This window comes from Dipteris shenzhenensis, chromosome 27 (genome assembly GCF_047967505.1).
Source record: "Dipteris shenzhenensis isolate YYH24624 ecotype China chromosome 27, Dip_SZ_1.0, whole genome shotgun sequence".
NCBI classification, from domain to species: domain Eukaryota; kingdom Viridiplantae; phylum Streptophyta; class Polypodiopsida; order Gleicheniales; family Dipteridaceae; genus Dipteris; species Dipteris shenzhenensis.
The window spans coordinates 32,234,442-32,252,660 of NC_141622.1; the positions used below are offsets into that span (position 1 = coordinate 32,234,442).

The 18,219-nt window shown below is 45.1% G+C and overlaps 1 protein-coding gene across 1 annotated transcript; it reads right to left on the reverse strand.

The window, feature by feature from the left end:
• Nucleotides 1–12,368: 12,368 nt before the first annotated feature.
• Nucleotides 12,369–17,341, reverse strand: LOC147884174 (uncharacterized). The gene is made up of 4 exons (XM_087398158.1): nucleotides 15,664–17,341; nucleotides 15,354–15,492; nucleotides 12,484–15,251; nucleotides 12,369–12,442 (listed from the first exon to the last, which is right to left on the reverse strand). Exons 1-4 carry the CDS (start codon nucleotides 17,339–17,341, stop codon nucleotides 12,369–12,371), a joined length of 4,659 nt encoding a protein of 1,552 aa, XP_087254284.1.
• Nucleotides 17,342–18,219: the final 878 nt, after the last annotated feature.

The window sequence follows — 18,219 nt, forward strand, 5'->3', positions numbered from 1 at the left end:
GGGCCTCATAAGGAATGGATTAAGAAATGGACTAGTCCCAATGAAAGGGCCAAGGTAGGTCCCAAAAAGTCCTAACCCCCCCTCACCTAGGTGGGTTAAGCCCAAAAGTGACCCCAACTCTTACACCTCTTATGCAAGTCTTACTCCTAGGTGGGAACCAGCAAATTCAAAATTTAAAATTCAAAATTTAAATTCCCTCCCTCCTTCTCTCCCTCCCTCCCTCCCCCTCCCCCTCCCCTCCCTGTCCCTCCCTCCCTCCCTCCCCCTCCTTACTCCCTCCTTCCCCTCCCCCTTCTCACTTGCTCCTCCCCCTTCCTCCTCCTCCCCCTCCCTCCCTCCCTCCTCCATGCCTACTCCTCCTCCCCTCCCCCTCCCTCCTCCTCCATGCATGCTCCTCCTCCCCCCTCCCTCTTGCTCCTCCCTCCTCCCTCCCTCATCTTCCATGCCTACCCGTCCTCACCCTCCACACCTGTTGGTCTGCCCCCCTTCCCTCCTCTTCAACTACTGGTCCTCCCTCCCCCATCCCTCCTCCTCCTCACCCTCCCTCTTCTTGCGTGCTACTCCTTCAAGCCTGCTTCTCCACACCTTCTCCTTCTTTACACTCCTTTACTCATGGCACCATTCGAGGACATCAACAAGTACCAGGTTCACTTAGAGTTGGAGGTTGAATATGCAAGCACACAGCACTCCCAGCATTAGATCAAGGGATAGATCTAAGGGATACCGTCAAAAGATAAAAGGATGATATATCCACCCTTGATCAACACAAAGATCTAATGGACAAGATGAGGGAAAATTGGACTTCAATATGAGCCATAGATTTGCTAGTAGATCCAAGGGAGGAGATGAGTGCAAATGGCGAGTCTAGGATTGAGGGGAGCTTCCAAAATCCATAGTCCTTATTTGCAAGGAAAGAAGCATCTCAACCTTTCCGTGCCTCGTCGTCTAGTTGCATTCAAATTGAGCAAATATGCTCCCTTGCATTTCATCCATCTTAGACTTGGTACATGAGGAATCTCTCTTATTTGCTCCTCACTTAGTGTAATAATATGTCAAATGCACACCCTGCGGACAAGGTATTGCAACTCGATTCTCCAAGTGTCTCTCTCTCTCTGAATAGGTGGCCGCCATGAGGAAAGCAGAGGTATAGATCTAATTTACACAACAATCATTACGTAAGCACTTGACTGATTCTGCTACCACAATGCATGTACATACGAAAACAAACGCAGAAGCAATTAAGTAATTCACACACCAATCGTAATGAATTATGTTAACACTCAACAATCATTACAAAAACAAAAGTGAAAGAAATTATGTAATCGACACAATAATCATTGCTATGCTACGATGAAAGAAAAAATCAAATTATACGTACAAACACATAGAACACGCACAACACAATTTCTCTAGAAACTAAATTGAAATCTATGCACACATGCTAACATGAATTCCTAATAGATAATTATAGTGTGGATCCTACAAGAAATAGCATGGCTCATACAAGCGATCGAGGGGCCTGCAAAATGTAGGTAAGCCGTAATTGGTCCAAGAAACCCTATTGAATCTCAGCTAGGGCGAGGTGAATCTGGCTGCTGGCCGAAGCAATCCATTACTCGGCCCTAACTTGAAAAAAAACAAGGCTAGAAGCTCACCAGAAGGGAAGTATGGGGAATAGCAGCGGGGAACAATGGGAAACAAGGAGAAACAATGAGAGAAATCGGTAAAAATGACAGCCAAAGTGCGCTTTTATAGACCTCGATTGAATACACCAATCGGTGTGATGCTACATCGACCAGTGTATTCTTGTTAATGCATGCACGCCATATGTGGAATGATGTGACATACCGGTTGATGTAATGCTACACTAGTCGGTATGATGATATTACATTGGATGGTAAGAGTTATCACCGTGCGATGTTGCACCAACCGTGTAGTATTTTTGTACATTACTGCACAATGTGTTATACCATGTGGTATTTTCTCGGTCGATAGGTATGCTTTGACTGGCTTTAAAAAATGTGATTTTTGCATTCTAAACATTTCCAAACGTTTTAAAAATGAAAAGAATGTTGTTTTCTTTTATAAAATGTCCTTTAAAAATACCAAGGAAACATGTTCAAACTTCCTCGTTCTCTATCAAATTCCTAATTAGGAAGTTGCTTATGAGAAGGAGATAGACAAAGAGTGTACACATGACATAGTATTTAGGGTGAACAAGGCCACCCACCCTGGTGGGTGTAAGTACCTCATAGAGCAAAGGTGGATTTCAAACCAAACATCTTCTAGTTTCTTTTATGCCAAGGAATTGTATGTTGGGGTTATTCAAACACTATGGAAATATGAGACTAAGTAATGCAATTCATGAAAGGGGAAATTTTTTTGTCTTCTCTTATATTCCTTAAGGCTACTAATTTGTACGTGAGAGAAGGGAGGTTCATGGGAGGTCCGATGGAGGCATTCTAGAGGTTCAAAGGGAGTGGAGAGCTATGGAGGCATTTGCACCATCTGCAACACTAGAGGAGGAGATCGCCTAGGTTTGGATGATAGGTTCTGAGAGAGGAGTAGCTAGGATGAGGCTCGGGGAGGGAAGGAGAGGTTTGGGGAGTGGAGGGAGAGGAGGCCATGTGGAGGGTCTAGGTGGCCGTGGGAGTTGCAGGAAGGGGCAGTCCTTGCAAAGCAAGACTGCCGCGCACTACACGGGCTATGCGAACAGTCTAAGGAACCACGGGGGAGGTTACCACATGGACGAGGCACTGCATGGGCTAGTAGAGAGAGAAAGAAGGGCCAGTTGAGAGAGGAGAGGTGGCGCAATGGTGGTGAGCAGAGGGTGAAACGCCATGTGGCATAGAGGAGATGGGAGCCTGGGCTCTAACGGTACAGAACTAGAGGTGGGGTGTAGCCTGAGAGGAGAACGCTGGAGGAGACCATGTGGACACATGGCAAACCTACAAGTAGACTGCATGAGGCAAAATGTGGACACGTGGAAATTGTAGAGTGGTGGCACATCAAGAGACGACATGGTAGCACACGCGGGTGAGGAAGCCACCAAACTAACCACTGTGAGACTCTATCTCTAGGAGACATGTGGTGGGTGGGCAATCAGAGCAGCCACTAGCACCAGTGAGTAAATGCAAGGCTATCACGGGATACTATCACATGGCAACGTAAGGGAAGAGAGTAAGAGCAAAGCACAGCACTGCATAGGACCAGGCCCTGAGGGAGAACTAAATGGTGGGAGGCTGGTGGCTGGCCGTCAGAGTCTAGATTGTGGTGGTAGCACATTGTGGAGTAGGCAGCCACATCACTAAAGAGGACTGAGGGTGCGAGATAAGGAAACATCCATGTGGCAACACCCTATACAACCGCACGAGGGATAGCACAAGGCTAAGAGCATTGCTCTGCCATGTGGTACCATATCATTCAACACAAGGGGACAGGGACCAAGAGCCATGAGAGATAGAGAGAGAGAGAGAGCATAGGGGGAGAGAGAGAGAGAGACACACACACACACATAGAGATGGAGGAAGGAGAGAGAGGAGAGAGAGGGAGAAGGAGATAGATGTGAGAGAGAGAGAGAGAGAGAGAGAGAGAGAGAGAGATGGAGTGAGGAGAGAGAGGAGAGAGAGGGGGAGAGAGATAGATGAGAGAGAGAGAGAGAGAGAGGGAGAGAGGGAGAGAGAGAGAGAGAGAGATAGATCAGACAGAGTGAGGAGAAAGAGGGAGAGACAGATAGATGAGATAGAGCAATGAGAGAGAGAGAGAGAGAGGGAGGGAGAGAGAGAGAGAGGGCGGGGGGGGAGAGAGGGAGAGGGAGAGAGAGAGAGAGAGAGAGAGAGAGTCAGAGCACTGAGAGAGAGAGAGAGCGCGAATATTATATTATATTATACTATACTATACATTTTATAATATATAATATAATATAGTAAATATTATATTATATATCAGATACTACACACACGCACACATAGATGGAGACAGAGAGCAATGAAAGAAAGACATTGAGAAATAGAGAGAGGGAGAGAGAGAGAGAGAGAGAGGGGGGGGGCAAGAAATAGAGGGGTAGGAAAGAGAAGTAGAGAGAGAGAGAGGCAGGAGAGAGAGGGTAGGAAAGTGAAGTAGATAGAGATAGAGAGACAGAGAGAGAGAGGGGGGGCGACGAGAGAGAGGGGGGGAGAGAGAGAGAGAGACAGAGAGCCAAGTCAAGTTGCTAAATTCAACCTTGATGTTGGATATTTTTGGGTATTATTGTACAAGTTTGAAGTGCAACAAAATATGGAAGAAATGTGGCAAAGGTGTATTACACCAGGATCTAGAGAGATGGATTTTTGTTTCCAAGATAGTAGAGAATGCAGACCTCTCTCTAAAGCTTTGTTGAAGAATGTTGTAGTGGCTTTAGGCAAAGTAGAAATTATAGTTGTTTAATGGATAAGAGTAGGGGAGGGAGAATAGTGCCACACATTGACATGCCAAAGGGCATTTTACAAAATTATATTTTGCATCCTATATCTAAAGATGGCACTCAAAGGGTAATGAAACATGGCATCCTTGTTAGATATCAATGCTCCACTCTCATGTGACTACACGAGAACCAGCTAACTCTACTTGTAAGCCCCCCATATGAGGAGAAGGCATTTGAGTAGCTCGGTTATCCTATAGGTCCTAGTTTGGACACCAGATGGGGGCCATGTGTGGCCTAATGGTTGGACCGCTTCAGATAGATTTGGCACACTGCCAACTAGGCTACATGCAAGTGTGGGAAGGCATCCCATGAGTAACCGCACTGAGGGTAGATGGAGCATATCCTGCGGCAGCCCACTCTCGGGTTGCAGGGCTGTTTGGAGCCCCAGATGATCTCGATGGCTCTGAGCCGGCCTCCAGTCGACCGTTTTTGGCAGACTGGGTTCACCCAATTGAGTCTAATCGACTACGACTGGTGGCTATATAAGAGCAAGCCCGTGAAGCGCATCATCATCATTGGCTATAGCAACCCTGATTCCTTAACATCCAGCCTCTGTCCTCTACTGTTTCGAGCATGCCATCGAAGCTTCTCACACAAGAGCGCACGGCTGGGAGGCAACGCCATCTATTGTATCAGTTTTATAGCAATCAAATTTTTGATTCTCCATACTATCTGCTTTTCTCTCTTACATACAAGATCATGTTATCTATTGAGCACAAGTGTTGTATTGTTTTCTTACATGGTATCAGAGCTTGGAGTCTAGCAAGAAGATTTGGTAGTGTGTTTCTGTTTGCAAGCAGATTGTGAGAGATGGCCCAGCCCACAAGATTGCGAATCCCACCGTTCGATGAAAGTGAAAAGTTGGATGGCACTAACTATCCACTCTGGAAGTTCAAGATGAAGACCATCCTAAGCGCATATGAGCTTTGGGATACTGCTACTAGGGTGGACATGAAGCCAGTTGTGAGACGGAATCTAGCCAATGCAGGACAACAGATAGTACCAACTGTGGATGAGATTCTTGCGTGGGCAAGAAGAAATGCAAATGCAATGTGTTCTATTGTCTGCAATGTAAGTGATTTTGTCATGGCGTTAATTCAACATGTCACCACAGCGAAGGAGGCATGGATGGTCTTGAAAAATTAGTACGAGACCATGAATCAGACGTGGATTCAGAATCTGGAGACTCAACTCACGAACGAGAAACTATCTGAGTCTGAAATGGCAGCGAAGTTCATCACCAGGGTGAAGAATCTGCGCGATCAGATGACTGCGATTGGCATCACCATCACCAGCGAGAATCTAGCACGAAGGTGCATACGGATTCTTTCACCAAAGTACGACAGTCTTGTTACGGCGCTCAATACGTAGAACAAAAATCCGCCCCTCAACTTTGAGGATTTCAGCGCAATGCTTCTGGAGGAGGAGATGTGTCAAAAGATGAGAATTGGAGAAGATTCGGCTTTCTCGGCTGGATCAAAGAAAGGTAAGGGTGAGGACTCTAGTAACCCATCTTCTTCTGATGATAAAAAGAGAAAGAAGAAGATCAAGTGCTTCTATTGCAGCAAGGCATGGCACAAGCAGAAGGAGTGCCAAAAGAAGATTGCAGATGAGAAGAACGGAGTAAAGAAAGAGTCCAGCAATAGTGCATAGGTAGTACCAATAGAGTTGTTAGTAATTGAGGAGATTTGCACAGAGGCAACTCATGTACCTACAGAAGAACCTTGGATTATTGATAGTGGTGCATCATGCCACACGACCAGTCGGAAGGATTGGTATACCTCTCTACATCCGATAGGGAATGACATCCTAGTAGCAGTTGGCAATGATGCAAAATGTCCAACAAAAGGAAAAAGTATGATTGCTCTCAAGTCACATGGAGTTGTAAAATAGTTGTCCGATGTTCTTTATGTGCTAGATATCAAGAGGAACTTGTTGTCCGTTTCTGCAATCATGGATCGGGACTTCAAAGTTCACTTCGATAAGAATGATGCACAGATTTTGGATCTTCAAGGGAAGGTCATTGGTAAAGGTACACGGCGCAACAACATCTACGAATTCTTAGCTTTCAGTGCTCGAGCCTATGTGAGCAACACTAAGCTGTGGCATGAGAGGTTTGGTCATCTAAACCTTAGTTCTTTAAAGGAGATGCATACAAGTGGAATGATTGCAGACCTACCAGAAATTACAGATCTGCCCGATGTATGTGAAGCTTGCATGATGGGCAAGCAGCATTGGTAGCCCTTTTTGAAAGAGGCCAGCAGGGCAAAGTCTCCTCTAGAGCTCGTTCACACGGACCTCTGCGGAAAGATGGAGATGGAAGCTTTGGGTGGTTCCTACTACTTCATGACGATGATCGATGACTACAGTAGAAGAATATGGATATACTTCCTTAAGACTAAACATCAGGCTTTTAGTAAGTTCAAAAAATGGCATGTAATGGTCAAGAAAGAAACGGGGAGGAAGGTGAAGAAGCTGAGATCAGACAGAGGTGGTGAGCTCACATCAAGTGAATTCGAAAGTTACTGCAAAAGTCACGAGATCAAGAGGCAGAAACCCCCACCACATACACCACAGCAAAATGGAGTAGCAGAGCGCAAGATGTGCATCATCTACAAAATGGGCAGGAGTATGATGAAAGGGAAAGATTTGTTAAAGACTTTCTAGGCTGAAGCATGTAACACGACAGTTTACATTCTGAATCGTAGCTACAGGAAGGCTATGAATGGGATGACTCCACTGCAGGCCTTTTTTGGTAAGAAACCTTCAACTGCACATTTCAGAGTTTTTGGATGTGACTGTATTCTGCATGTCCCTGATGCTAATAGGACCAAATGGGAACCGAAGAGACGGAAGTGTATTTTCTTGGGCTACAGTGAAGAGGCGAAGGGTTATCGTCTCTATAATTATGTTACTAAGAAGGTAATGTAAGTCACGATGTGGTCTTCTCAGAAGAGTTGCATCAATTGGAGGAGGATGCTTCCTTCCTAGACAACTAGGACCAGGATATCCATCCAGTACAACCACCAACAGTAAACCGAACTCCCCCAATGGTGCTTGGGAGGATTCAAGATAAAGAAGAGGAAGAAGAGCCTGCAGAACCACAATGGCAACGGCCGTTCCTGAAGTGGGCAAAGTAGCTTTTGGATGGCAGAGAACCTCCAGCCATTGAGGAGGAACCATCCGAACACCACCAGTCCAAGAGATTGGAGCAAAGAAGGGCACAGGAACACTTGGTCAACTACGCTTTGATGACAGAGGTGATCTATGCTGAAGAACCCAAGTGTCTTGAAGAGGCACAGCGTGATGATAGGCAATGCTGGTGGTCCTTTATGTGGATGACCTTGTCATAACAGGGAACCATGAAGAGAAGATCTCACAGACAAAGCAGTTGCTATGAAGAGAGTTTAAAATGATAGACCTCAAACTAATGCATTTCTGTTTGGGGATTGAAGTCTCATTGAAGTTTGGCAAGAGCCAAAACAGATCTTCATCTCATAGCTAAAATATGCTGGAGAGATACTGAAGGCATTTGGCATGGATGAATGCAAGACAGCTGACACCCCTATGGAGGTTGACGTGAAGCTCTCAAACGAGGATTCATCACCACTGGTGGACGAAGAGATGTACAGAAGGATCGTGGGCATTTTGATTTACTTGTGAAACACATAGCCGGACGTCAGTTTTGCGACTGGTGTACTAAGCATGTTTTCCAATAAGCCCCGGGAGAACCATGGGAGGGCAGGGATGTGGGTGTTGAAATACATCAAAGGCACACTTTATTATGGCATCACCTATACCAAGGGCAACATCTTGACCGGATTCTGTGACTCGGATTGGGCAAGAGACGTGGATAGTAGGAGATTAGTGACAGGTTACTGTTTCTCACTTGGATCTGGAGCTATGTCATGGGTCAGCAAGAAGCAACCCATAGTTGCTCTTTCTTCTACTGAGGCTGAGTACAAATCAGCATGTTTTGCTTCTTGTGAGGTAGTTTGGTTGAGGAGGATTTTAGGGGACATGGGTGCAGTGTAGAACAAGCCTACGCAGTTATCATGTGACAATCAGAGTTATGTGGCAATTGCAAAGAACCCTATGTTCCATGCTCACACAAAACACATTGAGATTCAATATCACTTTATACGCGAGTTCATCATGGATGGAGCGGTCGACTTGATGTACTGTCCGACTCAGAGAATGCTGCAGACATCTTCACGAAGGCCCTTGCAAGAGACTTGCTGGAGAGACATCTTCATCGACTTTGCATTGGGCCGAAAAAGTAAGTTCACTTGCGGGTGGACATTGAGGGGGGGTGCTAGATATCAATGCTCCACTCTCATGTAACATGAGAACCAGCTAACTCTACTTGTAAGCCCCCCATATGAGGAGAAGGCATTTGAGTAGCTCGATTATCCAGTAGATCCTGGTTTGGACACCAAATGGGGGCCATGTGTGGCCTGATGGCTAAACGGCTTCAGATAGAGTTGGCACACTGCCAACTAGGCTACAAGCAAGTGCGGAAAGGCATCCCATGACTGACCACACTGAGGGTAGACAGAGCATATCCTGAGGCAACAGTCCACTCTCGGGATGTAGGGCCCGTTTGGAGCCCCAGATGATCCCAGATGGCTTTGTGCCAAATAGATTCTATCGTGTGGTCCGTGGCCTATTTCGGCACCGGCCTTCAGTCGACCGTTTTGGGTGGACTGGGTCGGTCACCCAATTGAGTCTAACCGACTATGACTAGTGGCTATATAAGAGCAAGCCCCTGAAGCCCATCATCATCACTAGCTACAGCAACCCTGATTCCTTAGCATCCAGCCTCCATCCTCTACTATTTCCAACATGCCATCGAAGCTTCTCACACAGGAGTGCACGGCTAGGAGGCAGCGCCATCTATTGTATCAGTTTTACAGTAATCAAATTTTTGATTCTCCATACTATCTGCTTTTCTCTCTTGCATACGAGATCCTGTTATCTGTTGAGCACAGACGTTGTATTGTTTTCTTACAATCCTCTCCTTGCCTTTGCCAACATTGTACCACTAATTATAGCTACCCACTATACGTTTGCCCCCCATGTAGCCAATGAACATTGTAGCCATGTTTGTCACCAACAATTATACCTGGCCACTACAATGCAAGAAGTGTTGCCACAATGGCACTAAAGGCCTCTATTTGCATTGCTAAGTTTTGACAACAAACTTGCCTCTGTGTGAGCGTGTGTGTGTGTGTGTGTGAGAGAGAGAGAGAGAGAGAGAGACCTATGATCATATTTTGGAGTTGTGTGCCTGTGTTTGAAGGGGACTAACTGTGGTAAGAAGGTGGATTGGTGGGTAGCTACACAGTGTCCTAGAAGACTTGGACCATCTCAGCCTCGACATCACTCGCAAAGGTGGGTTTCTTCTATTTCCACCATTCGTCTATGAATGTATACACATATACACTTTAGAGTTGCATAAATGAGAAACAGCTCAAAATGATGAGAGTGAAGGTTATATAAACAGAGAGAGAGGGGGGGGGGGGTAAAGCTCAAACCGTGACCAAGTGGCATGTGGTAGAGTAGATAGAGAGAGACAGTGAGAGATCTCTCTCTCTCTCTCCCTCTCTCTCTCAAAAATGCAAATGAACTAAAAAGGAGAGAGAGGGAGAGAGAGAGAGAGGGAGGGAGAGAGAGGGCTAGAGAGAGAGAGAGGGAGGGAGAGAGAGGGATAGAGAGAGACAGTGAGATATCTCTCTCTCTCTCTCCCTCTCTTTTAGAGAAAGGGAGATAGAGGGATAGAGAGAGACAGTGAGAGAGAGAGAGAGAGAGAGGGAGAGAGACTTTATTTTAAATATTTTTTTATTTTTTAATATTTAGTGTTTTGTGTGTGTGTGTGTGTGTGTTTAGAAGTTTGGTTTAATGAAATACAATTGAAAATTCTTGAACATTTGTATGTGTGTGTACGCATGCGCGTATTGGTATATATGTACATGTTTTTCACAAATTTCCTTAAAATTCCTCAAAGTTTGAGATTTATAAATAAAACCTGAAATTTTATCAAAGGCAATCTATAATCGCAATTTTGAGACCTCGCGGTAGGAGTGGGTCCTTCTCTAACCCATCGTAGACGGGTCAGGTTACTCGTTACCATAGATGCACTAGAGTCTCAACCTCCATACATACGTCGCGCTAACAAAGGAGTCATGTCTTGTACATCCATCTTTACCATAATTGCTCTAGAGTCGCAAGCTCCATACATACAAAAACTCGTCTAGAGCTGCATTTTTTTCGGCTGTAAGCTGCGTACATACATCGCGCAGAGTCTCAGATTTAGCACATCCAAAAGGTTATACGTAAGAGGGGCTCGATTAATGAGTTGCAGACAGTAACCGTTGCTAGCCGTTGGTGGCAAGAGTTATAAGTTGTTGCATGGAGCCATTGAAAACGTCTTGGTCGCCAGGAAAGGTGCCACTATGGGCATACTGCCAAAAGGTGTAGATCCCCCAATTGTAAGGATAGGTGGTGACGCTGGTGCAAAAGCAGGACAGCCAGAACGGGCAAGTCGCGCTGAAATCAGCATATGTCCCCGCACAATTGTTATACCAATTCGCTGTAACGGGATACACCCCAGTTAATTGTTGATAAGTGTTCACAAAGTCTGTAATCCAGGCGCCCATTGCAGCCTGGCCAATGCTGTAGCATGTCTGAGCTGGAGTGCAGGAATTCCCACATGCGGGATTGTACTCTATGTCCAAAGCTCCTGGGAGAGTTTTGCCGTCGTTGGACCAGCCTCCTCCGTTGTTAACGAAGTATTGAGCCTGGCTGGCGCCACTGGAGATGTCCGGGCGTCCGAAATGATATGCACCACGGATCATTCCTACGTTGTACGCTCCGTTGTACTACTGCACAAAGTAAGCGTTGGTGTAGCCTGTGCCCTCCGTTGCTTTGATATAAGCAAATCGCGCTCCGTTGTTGTACGCAGTCTGCCAATTAACGTTCCCTTCAGCCCTCAAATTTGAAGGGTGCCTTAGCCTTTCTTTTTTTTTTTTCCCGATAAGCTGCGATTATATTAAATTGAAAGAAAAGAGAAAGATTACAGCGCTGCCCGGAGGCAGAGTCAACAACCCCAACATGCTGGGGGGATTACCAAAGGAAAGTCCTATTCAAAAGGGAGGTGCTACTGACTATCCTCGAAAGAGGATTTTGCTAGCACATTCTACAACAAGTTAAAATTTGATTTTTGAGAAGTGACAGGGCTACGAGGATTTCTTCTTGTTTGGCTAGGTTCTCCTCCATTTGAGCCAGCTTGGGATCTTGTACTTTGTACGTGTGGCCTTCCATCTTCTGCTTCAAGGCTTGCATCTTCATCCTCGCGTCTTTGAAAGAGTCTTCAATCTGCTTAAAAATGTCACGGATTAGAGGATGCAGTATATCTTTAAGCGTACCTTGAAAGAGCATTTCATTACGGCTGATCCAAACATTCCACAAGTAAGCTGATCTAATACTATTCCAAAGAGTTGTTGGCAATCCATAGATTTCTCCTAGAAGGAGTTCCTTAACTGAAATAGAAGAAGGATGGATGCAGGACATGAGTTTGTTAAACCAATTTAGTGCGGGAATGTTAAAGCTGCATCCCATAAACAAATGTTGGAGAGATTCATTTTCAGTTTTGCAGCGGCAACATTTACCATCTCCCTTTCCTATCCTAAAAGCCCTCATGGAAGTCCACACAGCATGATGTAAGATTAACCAAAGTAGGCAAGACTTTTTGGGGCTGATGTCCCTTTTCCAGCAGTTGCTGAACCTAAATTCCCATTGTTTTACATTCCAATTGATTTTCCAAAGTCTATTAAGTTTAAATTGAAGACTGGAATTCAATTTATGAAGAGAGGGGAGGGGGAGAAGCTGACTCCCTTGGTGCCATTTAAAAGATTGGATTTTGAATTCTCCTTTGAAGTGGATCCTTGCTGCCCTGGACTCCCAAAGGTCTATCCTTTCCTGCACAAGAAGATAATCAGAGTTAGACAATTTGAATAGACTTTTAAGACTCCTTTTATCCTTCCATCTCCTATTAGCGTAGTCCCATATGTGACCCCAGAGCCGAATGCCCTTCTTGTGCAGTTTATAAGCATGTTTCAGATCTCCAGAGAAGAAGTTCTGAAGTTGAGTGCTGAACCAAACAGAGTCCAAGTGAGCCCATGAGCAGATATGACTGGAGTATCTTTTGAGGATAAGTTGCTCTTTGAACTTGTTCCAAGAGTTCCAAATCCCCTTCACCAACTGGGAGCCTTTCGGAATGATTTTGAGAGGGCTACAGATGAGGGGGATAGTGTCCAAATTTTTCCAAGTAGGGCAGTCCTTAAGTCTAAAGTCCATGTTGTGCCTATGGAGCAGAAGGGACCAGTTGTCATTAGGGGAGAGAAGACTTCTAATGACCCATTTAGCAGCCATTTTGTCAGATAGCTCACAAAGGTTAGGGATCCCAAGACCTCCCTTCTCTTTGGGAGTGGTGCAGAATTCCCAGGCCACTTTGGGCAGTTTGTAGATGCTCCCGTCTCCACTCCACAAGAAGTTCCTGCATAATCTGTCAAAGGACTTTAGGTCAGCATTAGAAGGCCTCCAACAGGAGAGGAAATATATGGTGGCAGGAATCACTATGTGTTTGAGGACCAAAACTCTAGAGGCCATGTTGAATTGCATCCCCTTCCACTTGTCGAGCTTGGCTTTCAGCTTGTCAAGGACCCACTCCCATCTTTGGTGTAAGGAGACACCAAATCCCATCGGGATACCAAGGAGTCTAAAAATATCACCATCCCTAATCATTTTGCAACCTTGTTGCAGGAGCCAGTCAGGGGGGAGTTTGTTCATAGTCTTGATTCCAGTCTTGGAATGGTTAACTTGGCTGCCACTGGCCAAACAGAAAGTGGCCAGACAATCCCAGAAAGAGGAGATTGATTGGTCATCGTTATGGATGAGAGCATTGGTATCATCAGCAAAAAGTTGCAGGCAGAGGTCAGAGGGGCTATTGGGAATGGCAATTCCTTTTAGGGCGCCTTGTTCCATCTTATCCTGGACAAGCCAACCAAGGGCATCAGCAGAGATGGCAAAGAGGAGGGGGGCTAAAGGGCATCCCTGCCTAATGGATCTCTTGAGAGGGAAGGGGTCAGACAAAGAACCATTAATGGCAACTCTAGATCTTGCATTGCCAAATAGAACCATGACAAATTTAATAAATTTTCTTCCCAAGCCCATGTCATGAAGGGATTGAAAGACAAAATCCCAGTCCAACCTATCATAAGCCTTGTCAAAGTCAATCTTAAAGAACATAAAGTCTTGGTTGGTAGACTGGGCATGTTCAATACCCTCCCACATGCTAATGATAGCATCAAGAATGTACCTTCCCTTGATAAATCCCTTCTGTTCCTTTCGGATCCAGGAGTTTAAGTGGTTGGAGAGTCTCAGAGCAAAGGCTTTGGCATATATCTTGTAAGCAGTGTTAAGACATGTAATTGGTCTCCAGTTATTAAGAAGGTGTTTTTCTTCTCTTTTATGAATAAGCTTGATAACTCCCTCGTTAACAAAAAGTGGGAGAGAGCCAAATCTGAGGGATTCGTTCCACACCATCAAAAGGGGAGAAGTAATACAGTCCCGAAAGGTTTGGAAGAATTCGTTCGGAAGGCCATCAGGGCCCGGACTTTTGCCTTTTTTTAGCTGGTCAATGGTGTACTTAATTTCAGTTTCGGAGAGGTCCCGGTTGAGAATGTAGTTCAGCTCCTCTGGGACAACAGCTTTTCTACAACGAGCTATAGTAGCTCGAGCCCTGGTCTTCTCAGTAGAGTAACAAGGATCCCTACTGAAAATTTCAGAGAAATAGCTTCTTATGTACTCTTTATTCTCCTCTTGGGAAGAGATGAAGAGACCATCTTTTTTCTGCATAAGGGGAAGGAGGTCTCTTCTAGACTTCTGTTTAAGGGTCCGAAACATTTCCTTCGAGGGTCTATCGGCTTTACCAGCCCACCAATTCCTAGTGTACTTCTTAATTTGGTTGCCCTCAATAAGCTCTTCCCTTTTGAGATCAGCCTTGGCTTGAAGGATGTCAGAGAGGGCTACTCGATTTCCAGCAAGCATACTAGTTTCAAGGGTTTTGAGGGAGTCATACTTGGCTTTCCTCCTGAGCTGCCTGATTTGTTGGACAGATCTTTTAGTCTCTCTAAGGAACTGTTGGGTTGATTTCACAGCACAAGCCCAAGCACGGGAGGGAGAAGAGGGACCTTCAAAATAGGAGGACCAAATCTTCTCAATCTGATCCTTGACAAGGGGGAGGTGAAAGAGGTCCTGATCCACATGAAACCACCCAGACTTGATATTAAAATTGGAGTTGGAGAGACTAAGCAAAATAGGTTTGTGATCTGAAAGACAAATGTCTTTGAAGACCTTGACCTGAGAGTTGTTGAACGAATGAAGGAGACCTGAGGAGACATAAGCCCGATCCAATCTAGCCTTCCTATGATCCTTTCCTTTCTGAGAATTATCCCAGGTGAAATCATTAGAGGACGAGGCATCGACCAGGGCATGGCTGTCTTTACATTTATTCCACTCTCTCTTCTCCCTACCACTTATAACAACACCCTTCCTAAAATATCTATCAATGCTAGACTCTACCATATTAAAGTCACCAAGCAAAATAACCGGAAATTGAAAAAAAGAGAGGGAGGTCCAGAGGGAGGGCCGAGAGCTAGCAGGACCCCAAGCATACACAGAGGCCACCACAAAGGTCTCCTCGGCTTGTATCTCTACCGCTACCCACCTGTGAGAATCATCATAGAAAATGTTAGTGATTGATGACCCCCATTTCTCATGGACTCCAAGGGCTGCTCCCCCCTTCCTTGGGGGGTGGTTAGTGTGGAACCATCTGTGGGAGGTTGACGCAACTTTGAGATTGTACTCAAGAGTCTTGTCAACAGCCTTTAATTCCTGCAAGCAAATAAAGTCAGCAATAATATTGTTGTCACTCATCCACTTCTTAAAGACCCTCGGTCTGTCTGAATCTGTTAATCCTTGGGTGTTAAATGAGATGGCTCTTATGGCTTGTTTCATTTCGAGTTAATTTTTCTGTTTCCTAGCTTGAGAACCTTTCTTCCCTATAGATTGGTGGGGGATTTCCTGGCTAGTACCCACTTTGGAGAGCCTGCGTTTAGCATTGAGGTGTTGGGGCTTACCTTGAACCTTGGGTGACTTTTCTAGAGGAGGTTGGAGGTTCCTACCTGGCAGAGTTTCTTCTTCAGCCTGCGAGAGAGAGTTGTCTTCCTCCATGATTGGCTGATTCAGATCATATTCATTTAGCTCCCGAGATAATTGTTGGTCTACGTTGAACTGAGTGTCATCAACAAAATCGTCTACTCCCATGTCATCGGTGGAGGATTTTATGTCTTCTTCCCCTGTCAGTTCTACATTATTTTTACCAGCATCTTTAGATTCCTTTTCATGTGGCTGGGAAACAATTAGAGCTGGTTCAGTCAGGTCAACGAGGAGAGGAGAGAACTTATTAAAGTTTCTACTCTTCACCTTATTGTGGACAACAGTTTTTGAGAGTTTATTTTTCTTAGAAACGGTCTGGAAACCATCACTATCAGGCTCATTCTTCTGCCCTTGGACGGGGGCAAGCTGAGAGTCAGTAGCAGACTTTTTTATTGTCTCTGGGCAGTCTCTTACAAAATGACCAGTACGCATACACTTAAAGCAAGCATTAGGAAGATTTTTGTAAGAGATTTCCTGTTTTCTGACTATGTTTCCTTCTGAATCCTTAATCAATATGAATTCGGGCATAGGACCCATCACTTCCATCTCAATGAGCACCTGCGGGTGCCATCTCGGGTTGATGTCTGTGAAAGGGCGTTGGCCTAGTAATTTCCCTAGAGGTTCAACTATTAATTTCAGTATAGGGACGAGATGAGCAGGCAAATTAGGTAATTCTACCCAAACCGGCATTCGGGTGGGTTTTGGGCCCATAGGGTCAAAATCTTCGTTCCATTTAAACAGAGACAAAGGGGAATTGCGAACCATCCACTGTCCCCCCCCCAACACATTCAACGCTGCTTCTTGACTCTCAAATAGAAAGAGGAAAAAATTATTAGGCAGATACTGTGTAGATAATACCTTGTTTCCTCTAAGAATCCAATTTTGTCGAGTCCACTGACGAAGGACTTCCGCGGGAGGACGAGGGCCATGGCATAGACCAACCAACGCACGTTCCTGATACATTTTGGACCAGCTGAAAAGAAGGTTGGAAGGGATTTGAACAGAAGCCATACCTCCCTTCGATGCTGCAAGTTCGCTGTTCTCACCTGAGGCTTGATTGCTGGTTGTATATTTGCCTTGAGCTTGGGAGATTTCTGCAGAAGAGTACATGTCCGCTTGGAGATTCCCAGCAGAAAAGCCATCTCTCGTGGAAAGAATTGGAGGGCTTTCACCCAAGAAGGGGGCCTGGGGAGGGAATGGAGTCCTGAAGCTCCCAAATGCCGGGCTGTTGAAGCGGACGCTATCATTGTGCGGGGGCTGGGAATTAAAGAAGGGTCTCAAAGGGACTGAAAAGGGTTGGAACACAGGGTTCCCCGTTAGCGGAGGAAAGGAAGGTTCCCCAGGCATGCGAGGAAATCCGAGGGAGGTTCCAAACATCCTATTATTCTGAAAATCCAGGGCTACCGTCGTATTGGTTCGGGCTAGCGTCTCGAGCTGAGATAGTCGGTCTGTATGGCTTTGAAGGAGATGGTCGTTTCCTTGCAGTTCCTGACCTTGGAAGGCTTCGTGCTCCAAGTCGAGGCGAGGGGGAAAAACTGCTGGATGGCGTGATGCAGGGGAGTCTTCCACCATCTCTGTGGAAGGGCCTGCCTCACCCATGGTGAGGTGGCCCTCCTTTAGGGAGACGGAGAGCCTGTGCGGAAGGGAAGGGGGGGGGAATAAAACAGACAGAGCTGGAGCTTAGGGAAGGAAGCTTGCATGTGAGGTGGAACGGACGGGGAGCAACGGCTCCTCAACGGCGCTCGATCTTTCTTTCCGGGTTTGTGCTATGCGGCTTCAGCCCTACTTACAAGCTTTTTTGGTGCCTTAGCCTTTCATTTTGAAGGGTAAAATCTTTCAAGCACTTCTTAAAAGAAGGGTGAAAAAATACATTTCCCTTCTTTTGAAACTCAATTTTTTTTTCACACTTCCTTCTTTGAAGGACAAAAAGAGAACTACTTTTCTTTTGCATGGTAATATGTTTATCACCCTTCACAACATTAAACTAAAAAGTCCAAAAAAGCACCATCATGTGAAAATAAGTCCAACAGTGAACTAATAAATTTCAACATTAAATAAATAAGTCCAAAAACACCATCATGTGAAAATAAATACATCATGTATATAAAAAGTTTGATGTTCAAACTTCAAAGAGTCATGATGCACAAAATTGGTTATAATGTAAACAAAAGGTCATATAAAAACCATGCAAAAGTGCTATACTAGGTTGCAATAAAGGCATTCCTTTCTTCATAGTGCCTTACCTAGAACTTGGGGATTTCAACATTAAACAAATATGTCCAGAAAATCACCATCATGTGAAAATAAATACATCATGTATATAAAAAGTTTGATGTACAAAGAGTCTGATGTACAAAATTGGTTATAATATAGATAAAAGGTCATATTAAGACCATACCAAAGTGCTATACTAGGCTACAATAAAGGCATTCCTTTCTTCATGGTGCCTGAGCTAGAACTTGAGGACGCCTTGCCTT